This window comes from Tyto alba, unplaced genomic scaffold (assembly GCF_018691265.1).
Source record: "Tyto alba isolate M040663 unplaced genomic scaffold, T.alba_DEE_v4.0 Super-Scaffold_10, whole genome shotgun sequence".
In the NCBI taxonomy this organism is placed as follows: Eukaryota; Metazoa; Chordata; class Aves; order Strigiformes; family Tytonidae; genus Tyto; species Tyto alba.
The window spans coordinates 14,889,417-14,913,164 of record NW_024881262.1 but is presented as its reverse complement, the minus strand read 5'-3'; the positions used below and the strand labels follow the sequence as shown (position 1 = coordinate 14,913,164).

General features: G+C 38.8%; 2 protein-coding genes across 5 annotated transcripts in view; both read left to right on the top strand.

Moving 5' to 3' along the window:
• ATP13A3 (ATPase 13A3) overlaps positions 1 to 15,089 on the top strand; it is a 62,092-nt gene extending 47,003 nt beyond the window's left edge. For 2 of the 4 annotated variants that reach the window (XM_042796863.1, XM_042796869.1), the window contains exons 25-34: positions 290 to 332; positions 430 to 539; positions 1,375 to 1,471; positions 2,361 to 2,433; positions 3,271 to 3,448; positions 4,154 to 4,341; positions 4,795 to 4,883; positions 5,084 to 5,164; positions 9,030 to 9,119; positions 10,637 to 15,089. In XM_042796863.1, the coding sequence (XP_042652797.1) occupies positions 290 to 332; positions 430 to 539; positions 1,375 to 1,471; positions 2,361 to 2,433; positions 3,271 to 3,448; positions 4,154 to 4,341; positions 4,795 to 4,883; positions 5,084 to 5,164; positions 9,030 to 9,119; positions 10,637 to 10,834 (1,147 nt within the window). In that variant the 3' untranslated portion in view covers positions 10,835 to 15,089. Of the gene's footprint in view, positions 1 to 289; positions 333 to 429; positions 540 to 1,374; positions 1,472 to 2,360; positions 2,434 to 3,270; positions 3,449 to 4,153; positions 4,342 to 4,794; positions 4,884 to 5,083; positions 5,165 to 5,630; positions 6,072 to 9,029; positions 9,120 to 10,636 lie in introns of those variants that run through there. The other 2 variants (XM_042796873.1, XM_042796875.1) reach the window with 2 other exon arrangements.
• A 2,859-nt stretch (positions 15,090 to 17,948) lies between these two features.
• Positions 17,949 to 22,772, top strand: LOC122154173 (platelet glycoprotein V-like). The gene is made up of 2 exons (XM_042801108.1): positions 17,949 to 18,377; positions 19,329 to 22,772. The coding sequence occupies exon 2, from the start codon at positions 19,355 to 19,357 to the stop codon at positions 21,278 to 21,280; it is 1,926 nt and encodes a 641-aa protein (XP_042657042.1). The 5' UTR covers positions 17,949 to 18,377; positions 19,329 to 19,354; the 3' UTR covers positions 21,281 to 22,772.
• Positions 22,773 to 23,748: the final 976 nt, after the last annotated feature.

Sequence of the window (23,748 nt, the reverse complement as noted above, 5' to 3'; positions counted from 1 at the left end):
GTACAAAAGACTACAAAAGTCTCTTTGCCTAGAGCAAAGATGCTTTATACCACCTTGGAATGATAGAGGGCTGATAACCATTATTCATTTGACTGACCTGGCTAAGTCATGTTACTTCTCTGTCTACTTCCTTATATGTATAGTGGCAACAGTAATTGCTTTCAGCGTTAATGATCACTCACTATTATGCAAACCCGGAATAAGTAAAATAATATAGAAGTATTTAATAAGTGAAATTGACAATGATTAGGGAATGGTCTGAATGCTGACATCTGTTCGGTTTTTATAGTTACTATGTGGGAATGTGTGGAGATGGAGCAAATGACTGTGGTGTAAGTATATTTTTATTTTCCGTACAGAACTGTTCAGTTAAATTTTACAGTTGAAAGCAAGTTTAAAAATGTTCCCTATTTCAATGTTAACTGGCAGGCGCTGAAGAGGGCACATGGTGGTATATCTTTGTCTGAACTTGAGGCTTCTGTGGCATCACCATTCACTTCCAGGACACCTAGTATTTCCTGTGTGCCAAAGCTGATCAGGTAATGCCACTTAGTGTGAACTTAGAAGTGTCTGTGTAACTCGTTTTGCATACCCTATATTAGTATATGCTTGATGCTGTAGGAGGCCAGTTTGAATTAAAGGGCAAGCCATACATTTTTAGTAGGGTTTTTTTTTTTTAGTGAAGGTATTCTGAGCAAAGGCTTGCCATATTAAAAACCCTTTTGTCTGTATAAAGTTAATTTTTTAGAGTGTGAACAACCTTCTACATGTTAGTATTTAATTTGATGTCTTAGCAACTATGCTAGTTTCCGTAAGTGCTGTGTGTAATTGCAAGCAGTAAAAATCTTCATATAATTGCTCAGCACCGTACAAAGTAGAAAACAAATTTTATAAATAGGGTTTGACCAATTTTTGTTACTGGAATTGGAAGCTAGGTAATAATTTGGGATAAAGTTCAGCCAGAGAAAAGAATCTAGTTAAGTCTGTGTGGAACTAATGGAGTAATGCGTAATCAGCAACGTTTCTGAAGTCAGCAACTTGGTGGCTGACTGCATGTTCGTTCAATACGTGTAGTTAAGTAGTGCTTCATAGATGCTTTTGCAAGCAGACCTTCATTTGAAAACCTCTGTTGGAAAACCACATGAAGTCTAAAGAATACTGAAGTAAGGTGGTGGCTCAGTTCAGGAGGCGTGCTCACAACTTCAATGTACTTGAAAGCGTGCCATTCTGACCCCTTTTTCTCTGTATGTCTTCAGCCTAATGTCCCTCAAAGGGTTTGCTGATGTGTTTAATTGCAGCTAACATTTTGCTAAGCAGGATTTAACTGCTTGCACAGAAAACTTTCTAGTTACATGATTGTATTTGTTTTGACAGGGAAGGCCGTGCTGCTTTAATAACTTCCTTCTGTGTATTTAAGTTCATGGCATTATACAGCATTATCCAGTACATCAGTGTTACTCTACTATATTCTGTAAGTATTCTGTAAATGTTTAACCAGTATCAACATAATCCAGAGATTTGAAAATTGATAGATATTTAATATAAAATGTTACGAGTCTTTGAGTACACAACACCCACGTTTAAAAAACTGTCTTTGGACTAAAAGTATTGTTAGTAATTTCTGCTTTTTTTTTATGTTAACTGTATGAAAAACATGGTAGTATCTATTTTAAAAAGACAACAACTAATCTGTGAATAGAAAGTCTCTACAGTGGGAAGTCCAAATAAGCATATAAATTGAACAAAAATACAGTTTTCAATTATTTTAAAAGTGTCAGCATTTTAATATAGCCTAACTTTATTTAAAGTGCAATGCATTCCTTTTATGTAAGGATTGAAAGAGAGCAGCTTGCAAGCGTTGAGTTAGGGGGAAAAGTACGAAGTGGAATATTTCCTGTTAATATGATTGGATTCACAATATGGTGTGTAGTAGCAATCCTGTATTTTAATTTGTATTCTGAGTAAGTTAAACATGCAAAGTATTAAAGAACCATTGAGGTAGAAATTTTGACAACTGTATGACTACACAGTAAGGTCATAGTGTTTAGAGAACTGTAGGTCTAAGCTATTATTTCACTGGCTTGTAAGATTCAGTAATATGTTTGATTAGAAACAAATTTCAATTAAAAATAGCTTATGCATCTTGAAACTGAAATTGTTTCATGTCTTGATACTTCAGGAATTGATTTATGAATTGTGGAGTACTCAAGACTCCTGCAGATAAAGGAAGGCAGTTTGGCAAGAGACTGTCTTGTTTATAGAGTGAAATTTAAAAATTAATGCCATAGGAATGAATGTTACTGTAAGGTATTTCTTGGTGTGAACAAATTACCAAAACTTCAGTTGTGATTTCTGTCTAGATCCTGAGCAATTTGGGAGACTTCCAGTTTCTCTTCATTGATTTGGCAATTATTCTGGTGGTTGTCTTTACTAGTAAGTATTGTGCTGAATTACTGCTGCTGGCTTCTATGAAGCAGTTTTTGCTTGGTCAGATTTTCTTTAATATCTAATTACATGCTGTTTGGAGTAAACATTGTGACATACATTTAAGATGTTACCACTACTACAGTATATGCATTAAAAAACCCAAACCACTGTGTACTGAGTTAAATTCATCTGAAGTTTGTGAAGTGTTCTCATACAAAAAGCAAGGAAGTTGCAGGCATGATCTTAGAAAAAGTAGTTCTTCACAGTACAGGAAGTCATAAATCTCTACTGACACGAGGAAACTGTTTTTGGAATCAAAACAGGAGTTGTTCCAATGTCATCTTTCTCAAATGTTTGGATTTCTTGCATTTTTTTTGTTGAACTTTTGTCCACAAAATGTTATATTCAAGGCCTATTATCTAGTGAAGTATTTGATTCCACCTATGAACCTAGCACTCAGTTTACTGGATAACACTAGAATTCCATTTGCAAGTTTAATAGAAGATGCTTCTTTGAAGCAATGGTAAACAAAAACTGAGGAGACAAGCTGTAAGTCCTTGTGCCAGATAAAGGGAATTTGGCCAGACACTACTAATTCCTCAAGTCTCATGGCTTCTATTGTTGTCCCCTGCTGTCTTGTGCTGCTGGGGGTAACCAGCCTGTAGAAGGCACTGTGGCATTACTCTAGTGCCATATAATCTTTTGAAGGTGGTTTCACGCTTGTAGTTCTAGTCTAATTTTTAAAGTGATGTCATGAGCAAGCAATTCTATTTCCACAGAATATGAACAGGATAACTCTTGAAAACCATAATGATGTAACATATAATTTATTTTTCTCTGCAGTGAGTCTGAACCCTGCTTGGAAGGAGCTTGTCGCGCGAAGGCCTCCATCAGGTCTTATCTCAGGTCCACTTCTGTGTTCCGTTTTGTCTCAGATCATCATCTGCCTTGCTTTCCAGACCTTTGGGTTTTTTTGGGTCAAACAGCAGTCCTGGTATGAGCCTTGGACAACAGAATCTGAGTAAGTGTTTCAGTGGTTCCATGCAGGATACAGTAATGATTGGAAAGCTACAGGCAATAATCACTCTATTCTTTATCGACCCCTTTGGGGACTTTGTAAATAAAGCTTCTAGCTTCTGTATGGCAACTTGTTAGTCTGGTGATTTTTTTTTTTTTTTTTTTTTTTTTTTTTTTTTTTTTTTTGTGAAAAACATACTAATACATAGGAGTTACCCAATGGCTGAAATGCAAAACTGGGTCAGTGCCACACTGCAGGGTCTGAAGACTCCTCAACTTTGGGACAGTTGAGAATGAAATTTGAAGTTAATGGTTCAGACCTATTTTAACTCTTCTATACTATATAGTTTTGTTTTTCTGTTAAGAGTTCCAGCAAAACAAGTTAATATTTCTGAAGAGGTGTTTTAATATTTTCTTTAGATTGCAGAATTTTCTTACCTGTCTTCAAAGTGTATCATCAGTGATAGTTTCTAAGCAGTTCATGCAGTGAACTTAACAGCTGGAAGCATAAAAGAAGTTGAAGCTCAGAATTCACAAAAATTACTACCTCCCTGCTGCAGTTCTGAGTTATTTCTCAACCTGTAATAGGTTTTCAAGGATAAACTTTTTTTACTACTGTAGCAATTTGTTCTGTCATTACTTCTGTTAATAAGTAGTCCTTGTTTGCATCTTCTTAACTCAGTGTTAAATGTTACTTTTTATGTTGTAGTGCATGTAATGTATTGGATGCCACAAACACCAGCTCTGCACACCATGGGAATGAGACTCTTCATGATGAACATTACATTAAAAATTATGAAAACACAACTTTGTTTTTTATATCCAGCTTTCAGTACCTCATAGTGGCAATTGTCTTTTCTAAAGGAAAGCCCTTTAGACAACCATGCTACAAAAATTGTAAGTCCTTTCTTACTATGTAGACTTCCAAGTAAAACTCCAAGTAACTATACATTTGATTATCTGTGGCTTGCTTACAATTCTGTTGTGCCACTTCAGCAGTAATCAAGTTGTTAGGATACCTTAGTACAATTATCCCCTGATAATCAGAGATAGAAATAGGGATGTATTAAACTGTATGGAGAAATTTGTGCCAATAGTTGCTTTGTTTGTAGAAGTATATATGATATATGTTTCAGCTATACAAGTGAGCCACTGAGAAATTGAGTCTGGCCTTCTATGTCTTTATGGCTATCAGCACAACCTGTATTGCCAAAATCTGTCTGGAAGGGGTTTGGAGGTTGAACAGAGGTTATTTCCAGGGAGTAATGAACCCATGACACATGGAAAAAAAAATGTCTAAAATTCTGATTATGAGATGGTCCAATTAAAATATATTTTTTTCTTTTACAGTTCTGTTTGTTATATCTGTGATAGTTCTTTATGTCTTCATATTTTTCATCATGTTGCATCCTGTTGAATCTATTGATGCATTTCTTGAGGTAAGATTCAGCAGATGCAGGCATCTGTACTTCATAGGATAACTGACTAGCTGCTTTTTGGGCAAGCTTGAACCATTTAGAGCTTTACCTTTGCATTTGGGGGAAGGAGGAAGGGAAGGGAGAATTTATAACTCTGAGCCTGTTTTGAATGTGTGTTTGCTTCGTATGTGTTGCTAACCTCTGACAACTTCTTTTCACAGCTCGTATGTGTGCCATATGAGTGGCGCCTAAGAATTCTCATCATTGTTGTTCTCAATGCAATTGTATCTGTGCTGACGGAGGTAAGACATTCAAATGGAAAAAATGCTTGTGTTAAGTTTTTTTTCAGGGTACACATTTGTCTGTTTAGAAGGTCTCTTTTCACAGCATGCCAGTGTTTTCTTTTTAAGTTTGTATTCCTAAAAATTTCCTTGTAGGTTAGATTTAAGGTGTCAAGGTTTTCTGTGTTTAAAAGCCTAATTTAAAAAAACTTCTTTATTAATAAAAAGAGGGGGGGGGAAGTTGAAATATTTATAAATTATTTCAACTATTTCATAGGACAATACTTTCTGCATTTATTTGTTGCATTAGTTCAGAATAACAAAATGTAGTACAGAACTATATAAAATCCTTAGGGGAGCCCATCTTCATTCAGCTGGATCATATGCATAGCATATTGTTCAGAATAATGCAGGTCTGTATAACTTGTTCATCTAATCTGATCCAAGTCCAGAAGTAGAGATGTTCATGCAGATCTTTTTTTTCCAGCCCTGAGCTTGTCCAAAGTCAGTCACTCTGGATACTGACCTCTTCTGCTGTAATTCCAGAGTTAATGTGGGCAGAAACATGCCCTACCTTTCATCCAGGTACCCCTATGTTGTTTCCAAGAATCGAAGTTTGACAGACACATCTTCCAGAAGGAATCTGGATTCCAAGTCAGTCGTTTATTCCTGTGGTTAGTTCTTCTCCCTGTTAAACTGATGCCTTATTTCCAACCTGAATACGTTTGGGTTTTGGTTGCAGCCATTAGTCACTTTTTTTTTTTTTTTTCTGCAAGATGGGAAAAAGTCTTTCAACATTATCTAGCACTTGCATACCACAATTATCTGTTTTTACTGCGTAACATTTTCTGCAGCTTCTAGTCAGTATTTCCATTACTATGTGAAGGATTGCTATCCAGGTAACCAGCATAATGTTCGCTTGGATCATACCATTTTGGCCACTGAAGGTTACTACAGCATTAATACTCTTTCCAGTTGACTAGTTTTTTCCCTTTTATTTGTAACTTAGTTAAAAATAAAAATAACCGAAGTTTGGGGTTTTTGATACTTTAATTGAAATTATCAAGGCTTTGTGTTCAAAATGTTCCAAATAGAATTTGCAGTATATGCTATTATGTTGCTGCCTATTGGAACATGTTTTTCAGTGTTTCCACATGACAGGCAATAACTTGTCTTTTCCAAAACATGACAGTAGATACTAATTTTTTTGGCCTTTGCCTTGTTAACAAAGTTTATCTTCTTCTAAAGATCCTGTGCCTTTCTTACATTGTCCTGTATTTACTCTAACTCTGATTGTGATGTTTACCTTTATGTCTTTTAATTCTTTAATTATTTTGTACTACTAAACTCCTAATAGTTTTCTTTTTTTGCCTCCTTAAGATAAATTTTATGTATATTTCTGTCTTTGCTACTGAAACAAAATAGTTATTCTGAAGCGTATAGAATCATGGCTTTTTTGTCTTCCGATTAAATTTAAAACAAACTTCCTAGATAGCAATACTTTTTCCTGTTTACTTTTTCTAGTCAGTTTTGATGTTTTTATTACCATCTCTGAGAAATTAGCTCTTTTTAAGCATTAAGATTATTCCCTGGAATTGAGCTTTGTGTCGATTACATGGAGTGTAAATAGGTGGTGGTTACAGTTTTCAGTCCAGGATAAATGTTACTGAGAGAAATAAGCTTACCTTCTGCTGAAAAATTACTTTGTTCTGCAGGTGATCTTTCTGACTTTTATACAGTCTGGTGATGTTTCTGTTCTGGAAGAGTAAGGGCTGTGGTAGAAAGCCTGCACAGTCTGTGTATCAGCATGTGCCTCTAAAGGGCAAATGGTTCTCCTCTGGTTTAAATGTTTATAAGGTTCCACTCCTGGGTATTGCTGGTTGCCACATCAATCTGTAAACTTCTGAATTTCCACTAAGCATAACCTAAGCAATATAATTGCTGTAGAGCGTTTGCTTTCACCCAGTATTTCAACCCCCATCCCGCTGTTTTTCCTATGCAGGTTTGAGTTAGCATCTTTCAACACTTTAGTCAATTAACTATCATTACCAAAACTGGTAGGACGATTTGTCACATTCCTTTTAAACAGACTTTCCTACTTATCTTGTTGCTCATACTTTAGTAGGGGAATAGAAGTACCTGTAGAATTTAGTTTTCTTGACATTAATTGTTTGTGATATTCTGCTTTGACTTAAAACCTATTTCATCCATTTTCTCTGTCTAAACAAAACATTCAACTAACAGTGAGAGAAGTTGCCTTACTGTACAGCAGATGTCCAACAGGATTGTCTAGTAATCCTTAAATCCCAAACCTTGTTTTATGATACACACTTCACCTTCTGTAACTTCAGCCTGCTTTTGTCTCACCTTTTGAACTGTATTTGTCCAATTCCAGCAGTATTATCTAGGCTTCCTGAAGCTTTTTCATGTGGTGCCAACTCATTGGGTCCAATGTGTTGTGTAGAAATTGCAGGCTAGTTCTTGCCTTCACTGGAGTATAGCTCATTGCCTTTTTGTCCTTGTGTGCGTGGCTGGATTTTCTGCTCACTACACTTCTCACTACAGAGTTAGTGGGTACTACAGGTCATATTCCGAGTATCTAGGAAAAGCTGCTGGTAGCATCTCCTTATTTCTCTTAACAAGCTACTCTGTGTATATCACCTAAAGTTTGTTCCACTGAGACTAATCCATCAGTAATTGCCTCTTTAAGTGTCTCATAATGATGAGATTCTTGAGGGATTTGATTTATCTTCTTTTGTCACACTTGCCAGTTGGACACTTTTGTGTCACACTACAATCATATGTAGTTTTTACATTGCTTCTACAACAGGAATGGTTTCTGACCACGGTTGTCCCAAACATGTTTTCTGAAATTCTGTGCAAAGCTTTTGCTCCTTCCATGTGGGTGCCAGACTAGGTTCACAAAGCACGCATATTCTTTCTACCAGATGATAGAAAATATTACACAACAAAGACAGATCCTAGCAGATGTTTCTTCTTACCCCTGATGCCTGCTATAGACATACTTAAACCAGACTGCCTTCAAAAAACGAATGTCTAAAGCTGAAGATTTGTTGGCAAGTTCTTTATAAAAGCAGTATAAAATTTTGGTATATTGTAAAATCTTAAGCCTTATAAAATCTATTATAAAAGTCTGGCTAATAAGCTCCCCTTTCTCAATGGCAGAGGTTAGTCAGATGTTAAAAATGGAATCTGTCCAAAGATCAGAGCTGTAGGCTCAAGACCACAAAAGATACAGGTTCGCACCTGTGTTGCCGGATTTGTTCAAGGCTCTCAAGTCCGCCCACACACCCCCATGAGAATAACCAGATGTACTGAAACATATTGTACAACTCCTGCCCTCTTTTCCAAAATCTGGAGAGGCTCCTACAGAATTTTTTCAGGCTTCCTGCTGGTGGCTCAGCTTTGCCACCCCACGGAAGCTTTTCTGGGAATGTCACTGGTTTAAACCAAACTACAAACAAAGCATAACTCTAGCATGAAGTGTGCTATAATAATAAAGATGGTTTGAGGGGAAATGGCTTTAAGCACTCATGTCTGTGGTGCTTCAGAGGTTTTTTTTCGAGTATTAAAACACATTAAGAATGTGTATTTATGATTTTTACCTGTATCGATGGATGCAGTTTTGGTCAATGTTGCTATTGATTTAAAGTACATGTTCATATTCTTAAATCTCATGTGAGCACTTTAAGAATTAAAATGTTTATCACTTAAGTACTGACAAGTAATGTAAACTCTCCATTTTGCCTGGCACTGAGTTAGTTATGCCTAACACACTATTTCAGGTTTTATTTGTAATGTGCACAGTAACAACAAATGATCATTAGTTTCTTTAATTCTTCCCACTCACTGCAATGTCTCACAGAATGTCCTCCTTGATATGATCCTTTGGAAGGTTGTGTTCAATCGAGACAAACAAGGAGAATATCGCCTCACCATACCCCAGCCGCCTCAGGTTGGAGACTAGTATTTTGCTGTCATCATTTGAGTGCATGCAGATTAATTCAGTTTTGTCTTTTTATGATCTATAAGTGTCTGTTGCCTTATCTTAAGATTGCTTAGATTTTTGTAACTAGGATATTTAAAAGGAAAGGCTTCTGGTTTTATATTTTTCTCCTTGTTGACACGTAAAGAATTTAGCTCTGTATACAAGAACTGCAAAGCAAACTCAGAGGATTACTTTTATGACTTTTCTCACCTTATCTTCAGTTTACACATTAGCAAATTTTGTGTTCTCACAAGTTAGCATGATAGGACAAGGAATGTTTTGATTTGCTTGGAAGCAGAATTGCTGATGCTGGGTGTAATCCAGTTCTTTATTAAATTAATTTGGTTTAGGATCTTAGATCATTGTCTGAGAGCAGTAATTTATAGCACATACAAATGAAACAAAACAAAATGGCAAATGAAAGTACATTATTACTACTTCAGATGTTTAGGAGACTGAAGGATTTAGCTTCTGCTTTTCAGGTGACCACGAATCTTGGTCTGGTCTGGCCCCTCTGTCATTAATACATGAAGGAAATCTATGTGAATCCCATAGAAACTAGCTTTTTCTTTAAGCCTGTTGGCTTATTACTTTTAGCTGGTTATACATTTGTTCTTGCTAGAATTAAAATGGTTTATTTCTCAGTACTAAATTTTATAAATGTATTCACTTCAAATTTATGTTTGTCCTTTTGAGGCTCTTCAAGAATGAATTGCTTTGTGTTCACTGAAGAATGGAAGTTGTGCTTAAGGCTTATGTTTGGTTCAGTTCACCAGTTGGTAGAAATTTGGAGCATGAAGAAAATCGTAGAATTAGAATATATCTCCATTAAAATGCCGGCCCCGCAGACTATAGGTGCTCTCTGAGACATGAGGGATCCAGTCTTGAGAATGAGGAATGGTGTTTCTCTTTTCCAGCTAGTTAAGTTACATGCATTTAGGACCGGGAGAGGAAAAATAGGAAGGAAAACAAGTTCAGTAATTTGTGTCTGTTTTAATAACTACTAATACCTGTAGGACTTAGATTTCACAGTGTCAGCAAGTTAAATCTGCTACTTTTGGCTGACTGACTGCCTTCAGTTAAACAATTAATTGCTTAAAAAGTGTTTTTGAGACTCTGGGAATTTGACTGCTTTTTCTAGACCAGGCTTTTATTCTTCAGTAGTAACATCATTTAGTGATGCCTGTTATACCTGTGTTTATTGAAACTATCATAAAATATGCATAAAAGCTGTTGGTGACCTTAGCTTTTACAATAATGCAGAATACTTGTTTTTTCCTAATGTTTTTTAAATGTCATTGCTACCACAATGTAGAAAAGATAACAGAAGAGTTTCTGTACTACACCTTCTAGGTCCAAGGTGACAATGAAATAGTAAATTAGAAACTAAAATAATAGTTTTCCTTCTAGCGATTTACTGTATTGCTAGTTATATTAATTTTTTCTTATGGTAATCCAATTTTCAAATCTGTTCACTTCTGCAGGAGGCTGTGGATCGCTGTGGAGTCTGTTTTCTTTCCTCCTTGTTTGGCTGTAGAGAGAAGACACCAAAAGCCAAGTATATGCATCTAGCTCAGGAACTGCTGGTTGATCCAGAATGGCCACCAAAACCCAGAACAACAACAGAAGCAAAAGTACCATCCCAAGAAAATGGTTCATATCAAATCATCACTGTAACATAACAGTGGATTTTGGTGGCACGTGTCTTTAGTATTCAGAAGAATGTAATTTTAAGGCTTTATTTGAAATTGCAGTATACTAAATGTCAGATTCTAATGCAGATGTTTCCAGCTGTTTTGTCCCTCTGAATACAAAGTTCAGAGTCAGACATCTTATGGCTATACATTTTGAAGATGTAGGTTACATTAGGCAGAACAAAAATGATTGTGTTCCTTCCACCTTCTTTCAAATTTCATTATTCCTAAATTGGATGTATTTGAAGATTTAAACTGCAGGGCAGTTAAAACAGGTTCACTGTCTTTGCCTGGAGTATCTTAATCATTGTTCTAACCTGCTTACCCAGGCATATGTTCATGTAAAGCCTGTGATGTAATGGTCTCATGGTAGTGCTAGAGGCACATAACCTTGTCATGTGCTTTTTTTTTTTTTTTTTTTTTTTTTTTAAATATTCACTGTTGAAAAGCTTTGTGCCTCAGAATGGTTCTGAAGTTTTGGTGTGTATACCTCTAAGTTTGTCCCTGTTAGTAAGGAGTGTTTCCAGGTGTAATGTTTGGGTTTTAAGTTTAATTCTTTAGTTTACCACAACAGGAATTGGGAATGCTATAGAAGCAGTATGGTTTGTCCTTAAGAAGAAAGCACATTGCTTTCAAGTGGGTTCTTAGCTTCTTTTCTAGCTAACCCCAAGGAAGGACTTAGGTGGCCTCCAGAGGAGGTGGCATTTGGCTGCACTCTAAAGTTTTTGGAGAAGGAAGGCTGGAGAATCTTAACGCTTTCTTCTGTCTCATGTTTTATTACATTTAGCTATGCATTTCTCCACAAACCTTGCTTTTTCCAGCAGAAGGGTTGGATTATCCCTTTGTGGACCATGTTTTATTTGTAAATCTTAAGATAATTTTCCTACATGCCTTGAAGTAGTAAGGCCAGAGTTACTGCTGCAAGGGAAATGGAGGTGGGAGGGAGGAATATTTTCATGTGCCCATGCTTGGGATTTGTGCATGTTAAGAACATACGCATTTCAAAGAGTCTGCCAATGTCTTAAGCACTATATGTAGCTGTATGAAACAATTAAGAGAAAATAGATGAGCTAAAATCTGTCTTACTGCAGAACTATAAGGCTTATATGGATTTTATTTATTAAAAAAAAAGAAAAAAAGAAAAGCTTGCATTACTGATAATGCTGCTTAAGCACCTGGGGTAGTGATACGTCATTTTGCCATTAGGCGGGGTGAAAACACAAGACCACTAGAGAAACTGATCTGCAAAGATAGAGAGGCAGGCATCGTCTTCACTTGCAAAGCTTAAAACTTTTTTCTTTTAAAACCACAAATTACTTATCTCCAAACCATCTTCCACTTGCTAAACTTTCAGAAGAGTCTTCTTTGATGTCTTTGGGAAGATGATAAAATACAAACTCTTTGGTCAGTCTGTTTTGACCAGATGCAAATGACTGGCTTAGACACCTCCAAGCTTTGGGAAGGGATCTGGAGAAGTCACGATTCTGTAGAGATCATTTAGAAAAGGAAGTCGGGTCTTTTAGAGTAGTTGAGGAAGGAGTGGGAGGAGGGCCCCAAACTCCTTGGCCAGATGGGATAATTTTTAAGGGTGTATGTTCTGATGATGCAGTTTGAGGGGGTTTTTTTTGGTTTGGTTTGGGGCTTTTTGTGTGTGGTTTTTGGTGGCGGTGTGGGTTTGGTGTTTTGTTTTTTTTTTTTCTTCAATTTAAAGCTCCTGTGGAGACAATTCCATTGCAGCATTGTTTTAATAAGGGGAATTTTTCAGGTTGGGCCTAATTCCCTTGTGCTGTTCTGTAAGGTGGTATGGACAGTGTCCCCCACTGCTCATATTACGGCTTCTGTATTATTGAACATACTGTGCCAATGGGGAATTTTAAAGTGGTGCTAAATGGTTTGGAAGACTTTTTCCTAGAACTTGGAGGTTTAAGTGATTGGCACTTGATCCTCATAAATAGTATGCCTATGGTGTACTATCCTCCAGTACAGCTGTCAACTCTTTTCCTGATTTTTTTTTTTGTTGTTGTGGTTTGCTTTTGAGGGGTGGAGCAGGAGGAAGGGGGAAGTGGTTTTCTTAGCATTCATTCAATAGAGCAGTGTATCCTGGCTTCTTAAGGTCATAAACATCGAACAACATCAGTAGCTTTTAAGGGGTCTGCAGTTGTGGACTTGGATAAATTTATTAATCATGAACTTGAGTCAGCTGGCTAATTTCTGTCAGTGTTGATTTTACAAAATCTTTGTAGCATGGAATAATTGATGAATAATTCTCAGATGCGTAAGTAGTATTCAAATTTAAAGAAAAATAATATTTTAGTTGAGAAATGTTGTGAAGCTATGCATCTTGGACCTGGGAGCTGTGACTTATCCTTAAACACATAAGCTTTTGCTTTCCATTTCACTGACCATTTTAGCTTGGTTGTTCCATCAGAAGTGAAAGAAGATATTTGTCTTTCCCTGTTATATGCTTTTGCTTAATACTTCCTCCAAGCTGATAATTTCTCTTGGCTTGTTCGGTTTCTGAAGCTAGTCTTTTATTTTTACTCTAGTTTATTAGACTTATCTAGACAGTGAGAAGGAAACAACTTATTAAGGTGGGCTTGTCTTCAGAGAGCATTTTAGGGATCTCTTACTAAAACTGAAATTGCCAAGTGTCTCCACTTGATTGAGTGACTAATGGGTCATGATCCTATTGAACTTAAATATTTTGCAAATGGGAGCTAGTTTCCTCAAGGTATGCATTTAGCGTTAGTAAATGTTCTTGAGGTTACATGCTTGAGCTCTGACCTATTTGCTTCTGACTTATTCAAGAATAATAAATCAGCTTTTCTGAGAATCCTTCTTGTTGTTGCAAGTTCAGCCACAAAATAAGCTTTTGCATCTTCTGCAATTATTGAGATTTATGCCTTCCTGCCCAAGAGCTGAGTTTGGCCACCTATAATTTTTCTCATTTTGAGCAGTTTAGTTTTTCTGGTTTTTAGAAATGCAGCAAACTAGATCTGCACTAGTGTATTCAGTTCCTGCTTTGAAGCAAGATGAAATTCAGTTTGTAGTGAGAAGAACCTCTTCTAATTATTCATCTTGGAAGTCTAAATTCAGATAAACAGACCAATTTAGTGAGCTCCACTAGATACTTGGTAGACACTTTCTTCCTGCTGTATATTTTGGCCTTACATTGAGGAGTTTGATTTATTATTAAATTATTTGTGTATGCAGACTTTAATCTGTACGTATTTTACTTTGATGTATTAGGATTTGTAAATATTACTGATTTTTAAATATTATTTATGCACATACTTAAAGGACTGGTCTATCCAGAAAAGCAATTGCTAAATAATAAATGTTACTTTTTAGAAATAAATTGCAAGATCATTAAATTGTATATCCCTCAGGGTTATTTTTAAAGCTTTTTTTTCTCTTCCCTTCAGATTCAATTAGCAGTAACTCTAGTTTCATGTACTATAGAACTAAATCTACTGTAAAAAGAAAATGCTGCAAATAACGCTTGAGTAGAAGCGGCTAAAACACCCACAGAACTGACTGTCCATATTCATCAGAACTTCAAATTGGAAACTCTTACTGTTGCACTTTTTAAAAGTTGTTGGATTTTTAATTCTATTTATTTTTTTCTTTCTTCATGAAGGCTGTACTGAACAGTCATCCCAAATTGGGTAAATAATCCTATACTGTATATGTATATACAGTATAATACTAAGCAGATGTGGAGTCCTTTTTATGCTGCAAATTTTTAATGCTTATGTTGGTCATCACAAAACGAGAGAGCTAAAGTTCTGTAGGATTTCTCCCATGAAATTCTGAATTGTAAACTTAGGTTTTTGTATGTCTAAGGGAAAGCTGTGGGGTTTTGACAGTTTTTAGAGTCTTGAATATTTTGATTTTATACAGTAAAGCTTCAGGTTTTTAAAGCTATTTTCAACAAACTGCAGCTTGTTTGATAATTATGTAAACCAGAAACTACTCAGTTTGTCATTAATTCCTCAAGCCTAACACAGATTAAAAGGTTCATCATTACAGCGCTCTCTAGAAGCTCAGCTTCCTTTTTATTTGTAGATCTGAAATGATACTACATCATTGTATTTAAAATATGTATTGCTGCTCTAGAATGGTACCCTGTTGTCAAGAGGCATACATAAATAACTGTACAATAGAATTGTAAATAGACTTGTAAATCATTTTTGTGACTGAAGCTCTTTGAAAATAAAATTAAAATGAACAGATATTTTAATTCTTTTCATTAGTTTCATGGAATTGTTTTTAATGTTTATACAGTTAGATTCAAAGCTTCTTGAAGAATACAGACTTACTCCCACTGATCATGGGTATCTTGTTCAGTGTCTCTGAAGTTTTGAAGATGGGGGTGGCGAAGTAGGCATGCTGTGTGTTAGCAGTACATATGGTAGCACTGCTCTTCTGCAGTGGGATAATACTGACCATACTTTTACCTGGTGGCTGATGAGAGCCATTTTTAAGCCAGAGCTTGTACATGTGATAGCAGCTTGTTTCCACCTTCTGTTATCCAGATGTTCCTTCTGTTCTTTGACACGTGGGAGACATTATCTTGAAAAGACTCTAGGGCAAATGTTCCTGGTTGTGAGCTGTCACTGTTGTCACAGTCATCTTCAGAAAAAACACACAGAAACGAAGACATCTTTTGCATCCTGCAGCTCACCTTCTATTTAAACATTCATTGGTAGGGCACATTGGTTTAAACTTGAAGACAAGATACTTGAAATACTTCATTACTTAATTACAAAAACTTAATCTTTCAATTTCAAGCTAATATTTTGGTATCTTAAAGCTTTTCTCTCTTCAGAATCTTTCAGGCTTTAGGTTTTGTTGGCCTGTGAATCTAGAAGATTTGGAGGAAGAACAGAAGACACATGGGTCAACCCTGAATTGCTTAGTCAGTATTAAGTAAAAAACTTCATTCCTTATCAAATTGCTTTGACACCAATCCTGCAAGAAAGTAAGTCAGAGCATCCTTGTGAAGGTACATATAAATGCCTTGGTTGTTTAAAGTAGATGTGTCTACTCCAAAACCTAATGCATCTGTGTAACACTCTGGTGAAACTGTCTAACAAATTTGAAATTTCTGATTTGAAATGTAAATTTCTGACTTTACCCAGATTTGCTTTGGGTTGGCTGAAGCACATACTCCAATATCACTGTCAAAGAAGCTACAAGTGTGTCTTGTGCTGTTGCATGTGTGACTTCAAACTTTCTCCTGTTCTGTCAGTGGTTTCCAATTCTACTTCTGGAGTTGCATACAGCCTATGGAACCTGATTTGCTTACACAACTGAATGTAGGCAAAATCTGCTCTGAAACTTAAAATATTCTCTAAACTTTCACAGTAGTTATGCAAATATGAGTGAAAGTGTTATCTAGAGGATGCGTTTTGCTGTTTTACTTCCCATTTAAAGTGCAGAATCATGGTGAAGCCTGATTGCCTGCTATGCTCCTAGTAAGTTCTTCTAGGAAGCAGATGAGTTTCTAAGGTACAGTTCAAAATTCCATTTTCATGCTCATATGAGTTTAGAAATTTGCAAGAAAGTAAAAAAGTTAAGCATCATAGTAAATGATACATGTGCTCAGTATTCTATGAAACTAAGTTAAAAACTGATTTTTGAGTTTTAATATAGTAACAGATTATTAATATATTGCTTCTGGCATCCTTTCATATTCTTGAGAAACACTAAGGGGGTGGTAGAAAGGGAAAGAGGCTGTAGGCCAGAACGTGGTAAATGACCATCCAGGCTGGTGTCCTTTCTGGAATGCCAGGTGTCTCACAAGAGGGTTTGAGGAAATTTTAATACACAGCAATGTATAATTATGACCCTTACATGGATCTTGCTGTATTCTCTACTACTAAAATCTTCAATTACGGAACTTTAAATGTTTCTTTAAAAAATACCATTAGCCGCTCTAGATGTTTGAGACCCACAGGATTATCTAGTTCCTGTGCCAGTCATATGCTTGTGGCCTTAATTTCTTACAAAGAATTTCTACCATTTCATTGTTTGTGTAAATCCATGTGTGTTAGCACTGCTGAGTGTCTAAGATTGTCTTATTGAATACTCTTACCTTTTGTTATAAGGCCAGGAAAATGGACATACCCAGTCAAGCTTTAGGCTCTCTTACTTTAGACTCTGGCCTGCAGTCGTGCCCTCTGAGGGACCTGCATTTGCAGTCTTCAGTATAACAATTTGGATTATATCGCTCTCCCCACCCTGCCCCTCCCCCCCCAATTTTGGTTTTTAGTTCCTTATCTCTCCAATCTCACTGAATCCTGTAGTTCTGCTGTGGCCTTGGGTTGAGTTGGTGCAGGTTGAGATGCCAGTCAGGGCTGGAAACCAAAATTTCTTGGAGTGGTTGTGCTCAGGTACTACCACCCTGAAGCGGCTCTGCAGCTGCCCACCCTGTGCCCGGGGGGGCCGAGGCACTGGCCCCGGGTGGGGGGTGCCGAGGCACTGGCCCCGGGTGGGGGGGTGCCGAGGCACTGGCCCCGGGTGGGGGGGTGCCGAGGCACTGGCCCCGGGTGGGGGGGAGCCGAGGCACTGGCCCCGGGTGGGGGGGTGCCGAGGCACTGGCCCCGGGTGGGGGTGCCGAGGCACTGGCCCCGGGTGGGGGGGTGCCGAGGCACTGGCCCCGGGTGGGGGGGTGCCGAGGCACTGGCCCCGGGTGGGGGTGCCGAGGCACTGGCCCCGGGTGGGGGGGTGCCGAGGCACTGGCCCCGGGTGGGGGGGAGCCGAGGCACTGGCCCTGGGGGCGCCCAGGGATGTGCTCATCATCAGTGGGCTGAGGTGGGGATAGCTAGCATCAGGCACAGGTTGGCTTACCAGTTAACTGAGGTCAAAACATCACTGTTTTATGAGATGGTCAGTTCTGGGGTGTGTGTGGGATTACTAGGAGGGCAAGATTCTCTGAAAGAGTCTTGTTTTACATGGAAAAGCCCTTTGGAAGGGTGGAATCTCATGGCTTTTTTCTGGCGAGAGTCTCATTCAGAGTTGCAGAAGGCCCAGTCAGAGCTTGCTTTGCAGCACTGCGTTTCTGATAGTTGATGCCACTAGGTGCTGTGCCTTTCCCTTCCCGAGGAAGGGATGTATATTTTAGCAGTCTTAAGTACACTGAACCTGACCAAGAAATTTTTTTTCTTTTTTTTTTTTTTTTTTTTTAAAGTACTTCTGCTTCTTTTGGTGCAGCAGCTGTTTTTGATCTGTGGTGGTATGTTCTTGTCAGCAGTTCAGGCATGTGAGAAGCTCAGCTGCCCCACCTGACTTCTTTTTAAGTGATGGGGTTTGTACCCGTGTCTGTCTGTGGAGTTGGTACAGTAAAGCTTCATCCTTGCCCCTGGAAAAGAGTATGTTGGGATGGAGCTGCTGCCTCGCCCCAGTGTTCTCGGTGCTGAAGACTGACAAAGAGTTGGCTCTTCCAGTTGTCTGCAGAACTTGTCCAGCTATTTCAACAGTCCCAGCTGCTGCTTCTCCTGCTGATCAGCCAGTGCTTCACTTCCAGGTTTCTGATACACTTGGATTTGCTGATTTCACTAAGGAAGTATTTCTAAACTCTGGATTTCTGTTTGACTTGCTCTTTTAAATATTATCATTATAGCTACAATGATTGCTTTTCTGTTCCTTTTTTTGTTTGGAAATCTATACAACTTTCCAACTTTGGGAATAGGTTTCATGCAGATCTACTTTTATTGCTACAGCTTTCTAGCTAACTTCATGGCACTTCTTTCCTCTCATTTCATCGTATTTTTAATACTACTGATAACTTAGTATTGTGTTAAGCTGTTGAAATGAGACTCGTTGGTTATCAGAGGCTCACTACTGTCCTGTGCTACCCGAGCTCTTGTGTGTTATTTCAGGCCATGTCAAAAATAGCCTGTTGCTTCTTGGGTGTTCTTGTGCTGTTCCAAGAAGCTATCACTTGCACATGCTGAGAGATGATTTAACAGAACTGTGTGCTGTTTTACTTTTGGCCACTTAAAATATAGGACACCCTTTTTACTTCCATTATCTATTTTGCAGGCTAAACTTTATTTTTTAATCTCACGTAACCCACAATAAAAAAATATTGTGGATGCAGGACCTCTTGGTAATTTTTTTTTAAAGACTTTCTGTCTGTAACTTAGTATAATGCTTTTCTGGTCAAATAAATGCATGCCTTATGACTACTTAGAGTTTCATCATGATTTTCATACGCTTTTATTATATTTGACTAGTATAGATATAAGCAAGGAATACTGGATGTACAAATAGCTTTGTCTGTACTTCTCAGTGTAAGCTGACCACCTTAGAAATATTTGCAGTCAACAGTGATAGAGGTTTTTAAGTTTGCTTTCAAGCCAAGAGAGATTCCACACATTTTCAGGTTTTATGATATATTTATACAACTTTGTTGGCTGCTAAGTTATTAACTACCTGTGATCAGATCCTGACTCTCTCTCATCTCTTCTAACAGCTAATGTTTCTGACACTTCAACGAGGATGTTGGTGTTTGGTTTGTCAGTGATGATCAAGCTTTTCTTCCAGTTGGATGCATCTATTTGTCCTGAGAAGTGCAACTGCTCTTCAGAAAATGCAATTCATTGTTCTGGTCCCCACATAAAACACCTGGAATCCTTAAATCTGCCTTGCAACATGACAGAAATTCACATAACAGACACTAATGTAACATATTTGCAGGATGTTTTTTCTAGGATGTTGGAACTGCAGCATCTCATCTTGTCTTCAAACAACATCTCTCTGATTTCACCAATGGCTTTTAAAGGCTTGAGAAGGCTAAGAGCCCTCAAACTTCTAGATAATAAACTGGTTGAACTTCCCCCAGAAGTGTTTGACGACATGGTACAGCTTAAGCAATTGATCATTGAAAATAACAGGTTGAAATCCATAGAAGAAAATCTGTTTGACAAACTAGCTAGTTTGGAGGAGCTTTTCTTGAACAAAAACCAACTAACAGCACTTCCTAGCGGTGTGCTGAAGAAACTTGCCAAACTCAAAGTACTGAACTTGTCGAGAAATTATTTGGCAGCACTGCCTAGAAATGTATTTAGTGCATTAAGCAGGCTTGAGAAGCTGATGCTGTATTTTAACAGGCTGTCTTCAATAGAGTCTGGTATGTTTGATAGCCTGAAAGAGCTGCTGGAACTCTTCCTGCATTCCAATAACATCCAGTCCATTGCCCCTGATGCATTTCATTGCCTTCATAAACTGAGAAGCCTAACGCTCTCCAGAAACAAGCTTGAGGTTTTGCCTCCTGGGCTCTTTCTGCACTTGCCTGACCTGTCTAAATTGACCTTGTACAGGAACCCACTGAAGTCTCTTCCAGAAGTATTGTTTGGAGAAATGAGGCACCTTGGTAGCCTGTGGCTGTACCACACAAAGCTCTCAACAGTACCAGATTTCGTGTTCAGTAACTTGACAAATTTAGAGCTTCTTGTGCTGAGTTTTAATCCAGAGCTTAGTGTTCTTCCTAAGAATGTATTCAGTGGTCTGAATGAACTGCGGGGCCTTTCTCTGCATACAAATAACATTTCCAGTTTGCCAGAGGGCATCTTCCTGAGCCTTCAGAAACTGCAGAACATTTCCCTTTTTGATAAGACGCTTGAGGTTCTTCCTAGAAACCTCTTTCACAATCTCAAGCACCTTCAGAAAGTTTACCTGAATAGTACTAAGCTGCAGACTCTTCCTGGAGACTTCTTTACTTTTTTACCGGAGCTGCAAGAAGTCTTCCTTGACAACAACCCTTGGAAATGTGATTGCCAAATCCTTGGCTTCCGAGAGTGGCTCCAAAAGAGCATGGAGATAGTTAGAAATGTGCCATCCCTCATGTGTCACAGCCCACTGGCACTACAGAATATTTCTCTTGTGGCTCTAACAGTTGATCACCTGAAGTGCCTGCCAACCACAGCCATTACATACCAGACGTTCAGCTCAGCTTATTCCCAAACTTCAACTTCTCTTGTGATGGTACACATAACATCATCCTGGGAGACTACTGAAACAGCAGTGCCTGACACGGACACCAGCACGCCAACATCAACTCCTCTTGCAACTCCAGGTTTTACCTACTCAGGTGTTGAACGTGTTGGACAGCCTACGTTTCCTTTCTCAGATGTTCCAACCCAGACTTCTCTCAGCATCGTAGTACAAACCAACAGTGTCGGTGGAACAGACTTAACTACTGCTGTGTGGTGGGATGAGTTGCCAGCCCTCAGGAGTGCTAAACCCTATTTTAATAACAGAGTTGCTTATTGTCAGCTATTCTTGTGCCTTCATAGTTTGATTTTAGCAGTCCAGTCTGTAACCATTGTGCTCAGTCTGTATGTGATGGGTAAAACCAGGCAACTCTTGCACTCCAGAAATACTTACGCTCAGCCTGTAGTTCTAATAAAATTTTTAAGAAGATAGATAATATCAAATATCAGCCAAAGAGAGGATTAGAAGCATTGTTTTGGGTGCGTTTCAGGCATTTAGGCAGCTGACACTTGATTCAGGTATGGATTACAAATCTTCATAGCAAGAACCATAAAGACCTTGTCTTTACAGCGTAACAAAAACGTGCTTTTACATACTTTACAGTGTTTGCCAAAAGTGGTTTTAATCACTGTATATTGCTACAGCACTTGATGCATGATCCCAGAGGGAGAGCTTGAAGGAAGATCTGTGGTCACCTCTACGTGTGTGCTACTAGGTTCCTGCCTTGGACTGCAGCCCTGCCCCTGCCAGACACCACTGCTTACCATCACGTCACGCTGCTCCGATGGCAGTGGCATCAACGTAGGGAAGTCTGCATAGCACAGGAACATGGCTTTAAAGGTTGCTCATAGCACTCCAGATGCTATTGTGCCTTATACTGCCTGCAATGTTTTGTCTCCTTATTGAGAAAACAAATGGTATTTTGGGGAGGAGATGCTGGAAAAGGGGTGGGGGCAGAATGGTATGGTGCAAGTGTCTTAGTTTTTGCTTTCTGTCCACAGTCTCTTTCCAGGACATGGCGGGAGGAAGAGGTACCATTTAAAGCTAACAGTGCTTTCCTCTAACTTAACCAGAGGAAGATAAGTAAGATGCTGGGCTTGGAAGTATAATCGTGATGTATTATGTTGTTCGTTTGGGGTTTTTTTTGAAACCTTGTAACATTACTACAACTTTGAATTTTAAGTAAACACTTTCATCCTTAAACTTTGACCAGTGGTCTGAAAATCAAGGTGTTACTCACTGCACGATGCAGTGAGTTGTGAAACCAGAGCACCAGGCAGGTGCCCAGGACTGAGACTTGGTTCCACAGGAGCGTAGCTGGTTTGAGAGCTGGCCTCAACTGAGCTGGGAGAGAAAAGGGATGGTCCCTCCTGGGCTTGGCTGGCAAAACATAGGCGTGCAGCAAAGTGGGAGGGAGCTTGCCTGAACTGAGGGCCCTGAAGTGTCACCATGTGTTTTGAAGTTGGCTGGGGCACATACACATTTCCATCAAATTGCAGTGTGCAGTAGCATAGTCAGTCTGTACTTTTTACCTTTTCTTATTACACAGTGTTACGCCCTGACTTCCAGCCCTTTCAAGTGTTGATATACAAAGGCAACTTCAAAGCAATAGTATGGGTTTTGGTCTTCATACTGAAATGTTTATTAATATTTTGAACGATATGAATAGTTTGTAAGCAGACTGGTAGTTGTCAGACTGCATGTGCTTTGGTAGCTCTTGGATTTCACTCTTAACTTTTATCTTAATTATGTGACTTAGCTTGTTCTCAGAAGCTCTAATGTTGTATTCAAAAGCCTCTGGATGTGGTTCCCTGGCTCCTTGGGCAGGAGACACCATAGGAGTCCTTTTGTACCCTTACTGACTTTCTAACTGCTGAGGTCTTTCCTGGATGGCCTTGAAATGGCACATTACAAGCCTGAGGTGAAGAGCACTTGCATTTGCTGCAGGTCTGTCGTATGTTACTCTAGACAATGAGAATAAACTACAGACTGCTTTGTTTCAGGATGGTCTGCTGTTGGACTTGAATTCCTCTTCTAGGCTGTGAAAAGAGACAGTGTGCTTCTATGGTGTTAAATAACCAGAGTCTTGCTGGTGAGGTTTAACAAAATTTAGCAAGCCCCGCTTCTAAAGAAGGAGAAATAAAAGTTGCTACAGCTGATGCAAAGCAAACTGGGACTGGATTCATAAACAGAAGCGCCAGAATATATATTGCTATATATTTGGGAAGCACAAAACCAACACAAAGCTTTCTTGGTGGTGGTTCTGGGTGGTTGCATGCTAGTGCTTGAAAGGAGGCAGTTGTTACAAATTTAGGATCTTGGTCAGACAACTGTAATGACCACTTAGTGTTGTGCCAGCTCCAGCACTGTCATACCAGTGCCACGCAAGCATCTGCTCGCAGCAGGCAGGAGAGAAGTATAATCTGGACTAACGAAGAAATTGTTCTACAAACCATGTTGTCTATTGTTTGCCTTGGCGGGGCGCTGAACAAATGTGCTCGTGGCTATGGGCACTCGGATGCACACTGCCTGATTTTTAAGAAAAAGCACCAGTTGGGTTGCCATATGGGCACACGAGACCCTGATGTCCGACCTGGGGAAGAGCAGCGGGGTTAGCAGCAGCTGCATCTCTCCGCACCCTCCTCTGGCTGCCCCAGCCCTGCAGCGGGGCCAGCTGGGTCTCTGCATGGCTCCTTTGGCTCCTGTTCTGCAGTTGCTGAGCTCTGGCACGTGGGTCGTTGGCACACAGCTGTGTAGTTAAGTGCTAAGAGGAGGATGATTCGTCTTTACATGCTGTCATGGGGCTTTCCCCACTCTTCAGCCAGACGGGGAAGTGAAGTCAGCAGACAACAAAAGGCTGAAGCAATAAGGGCCTGGGGTGTTTTACTAACTCTTCCTCT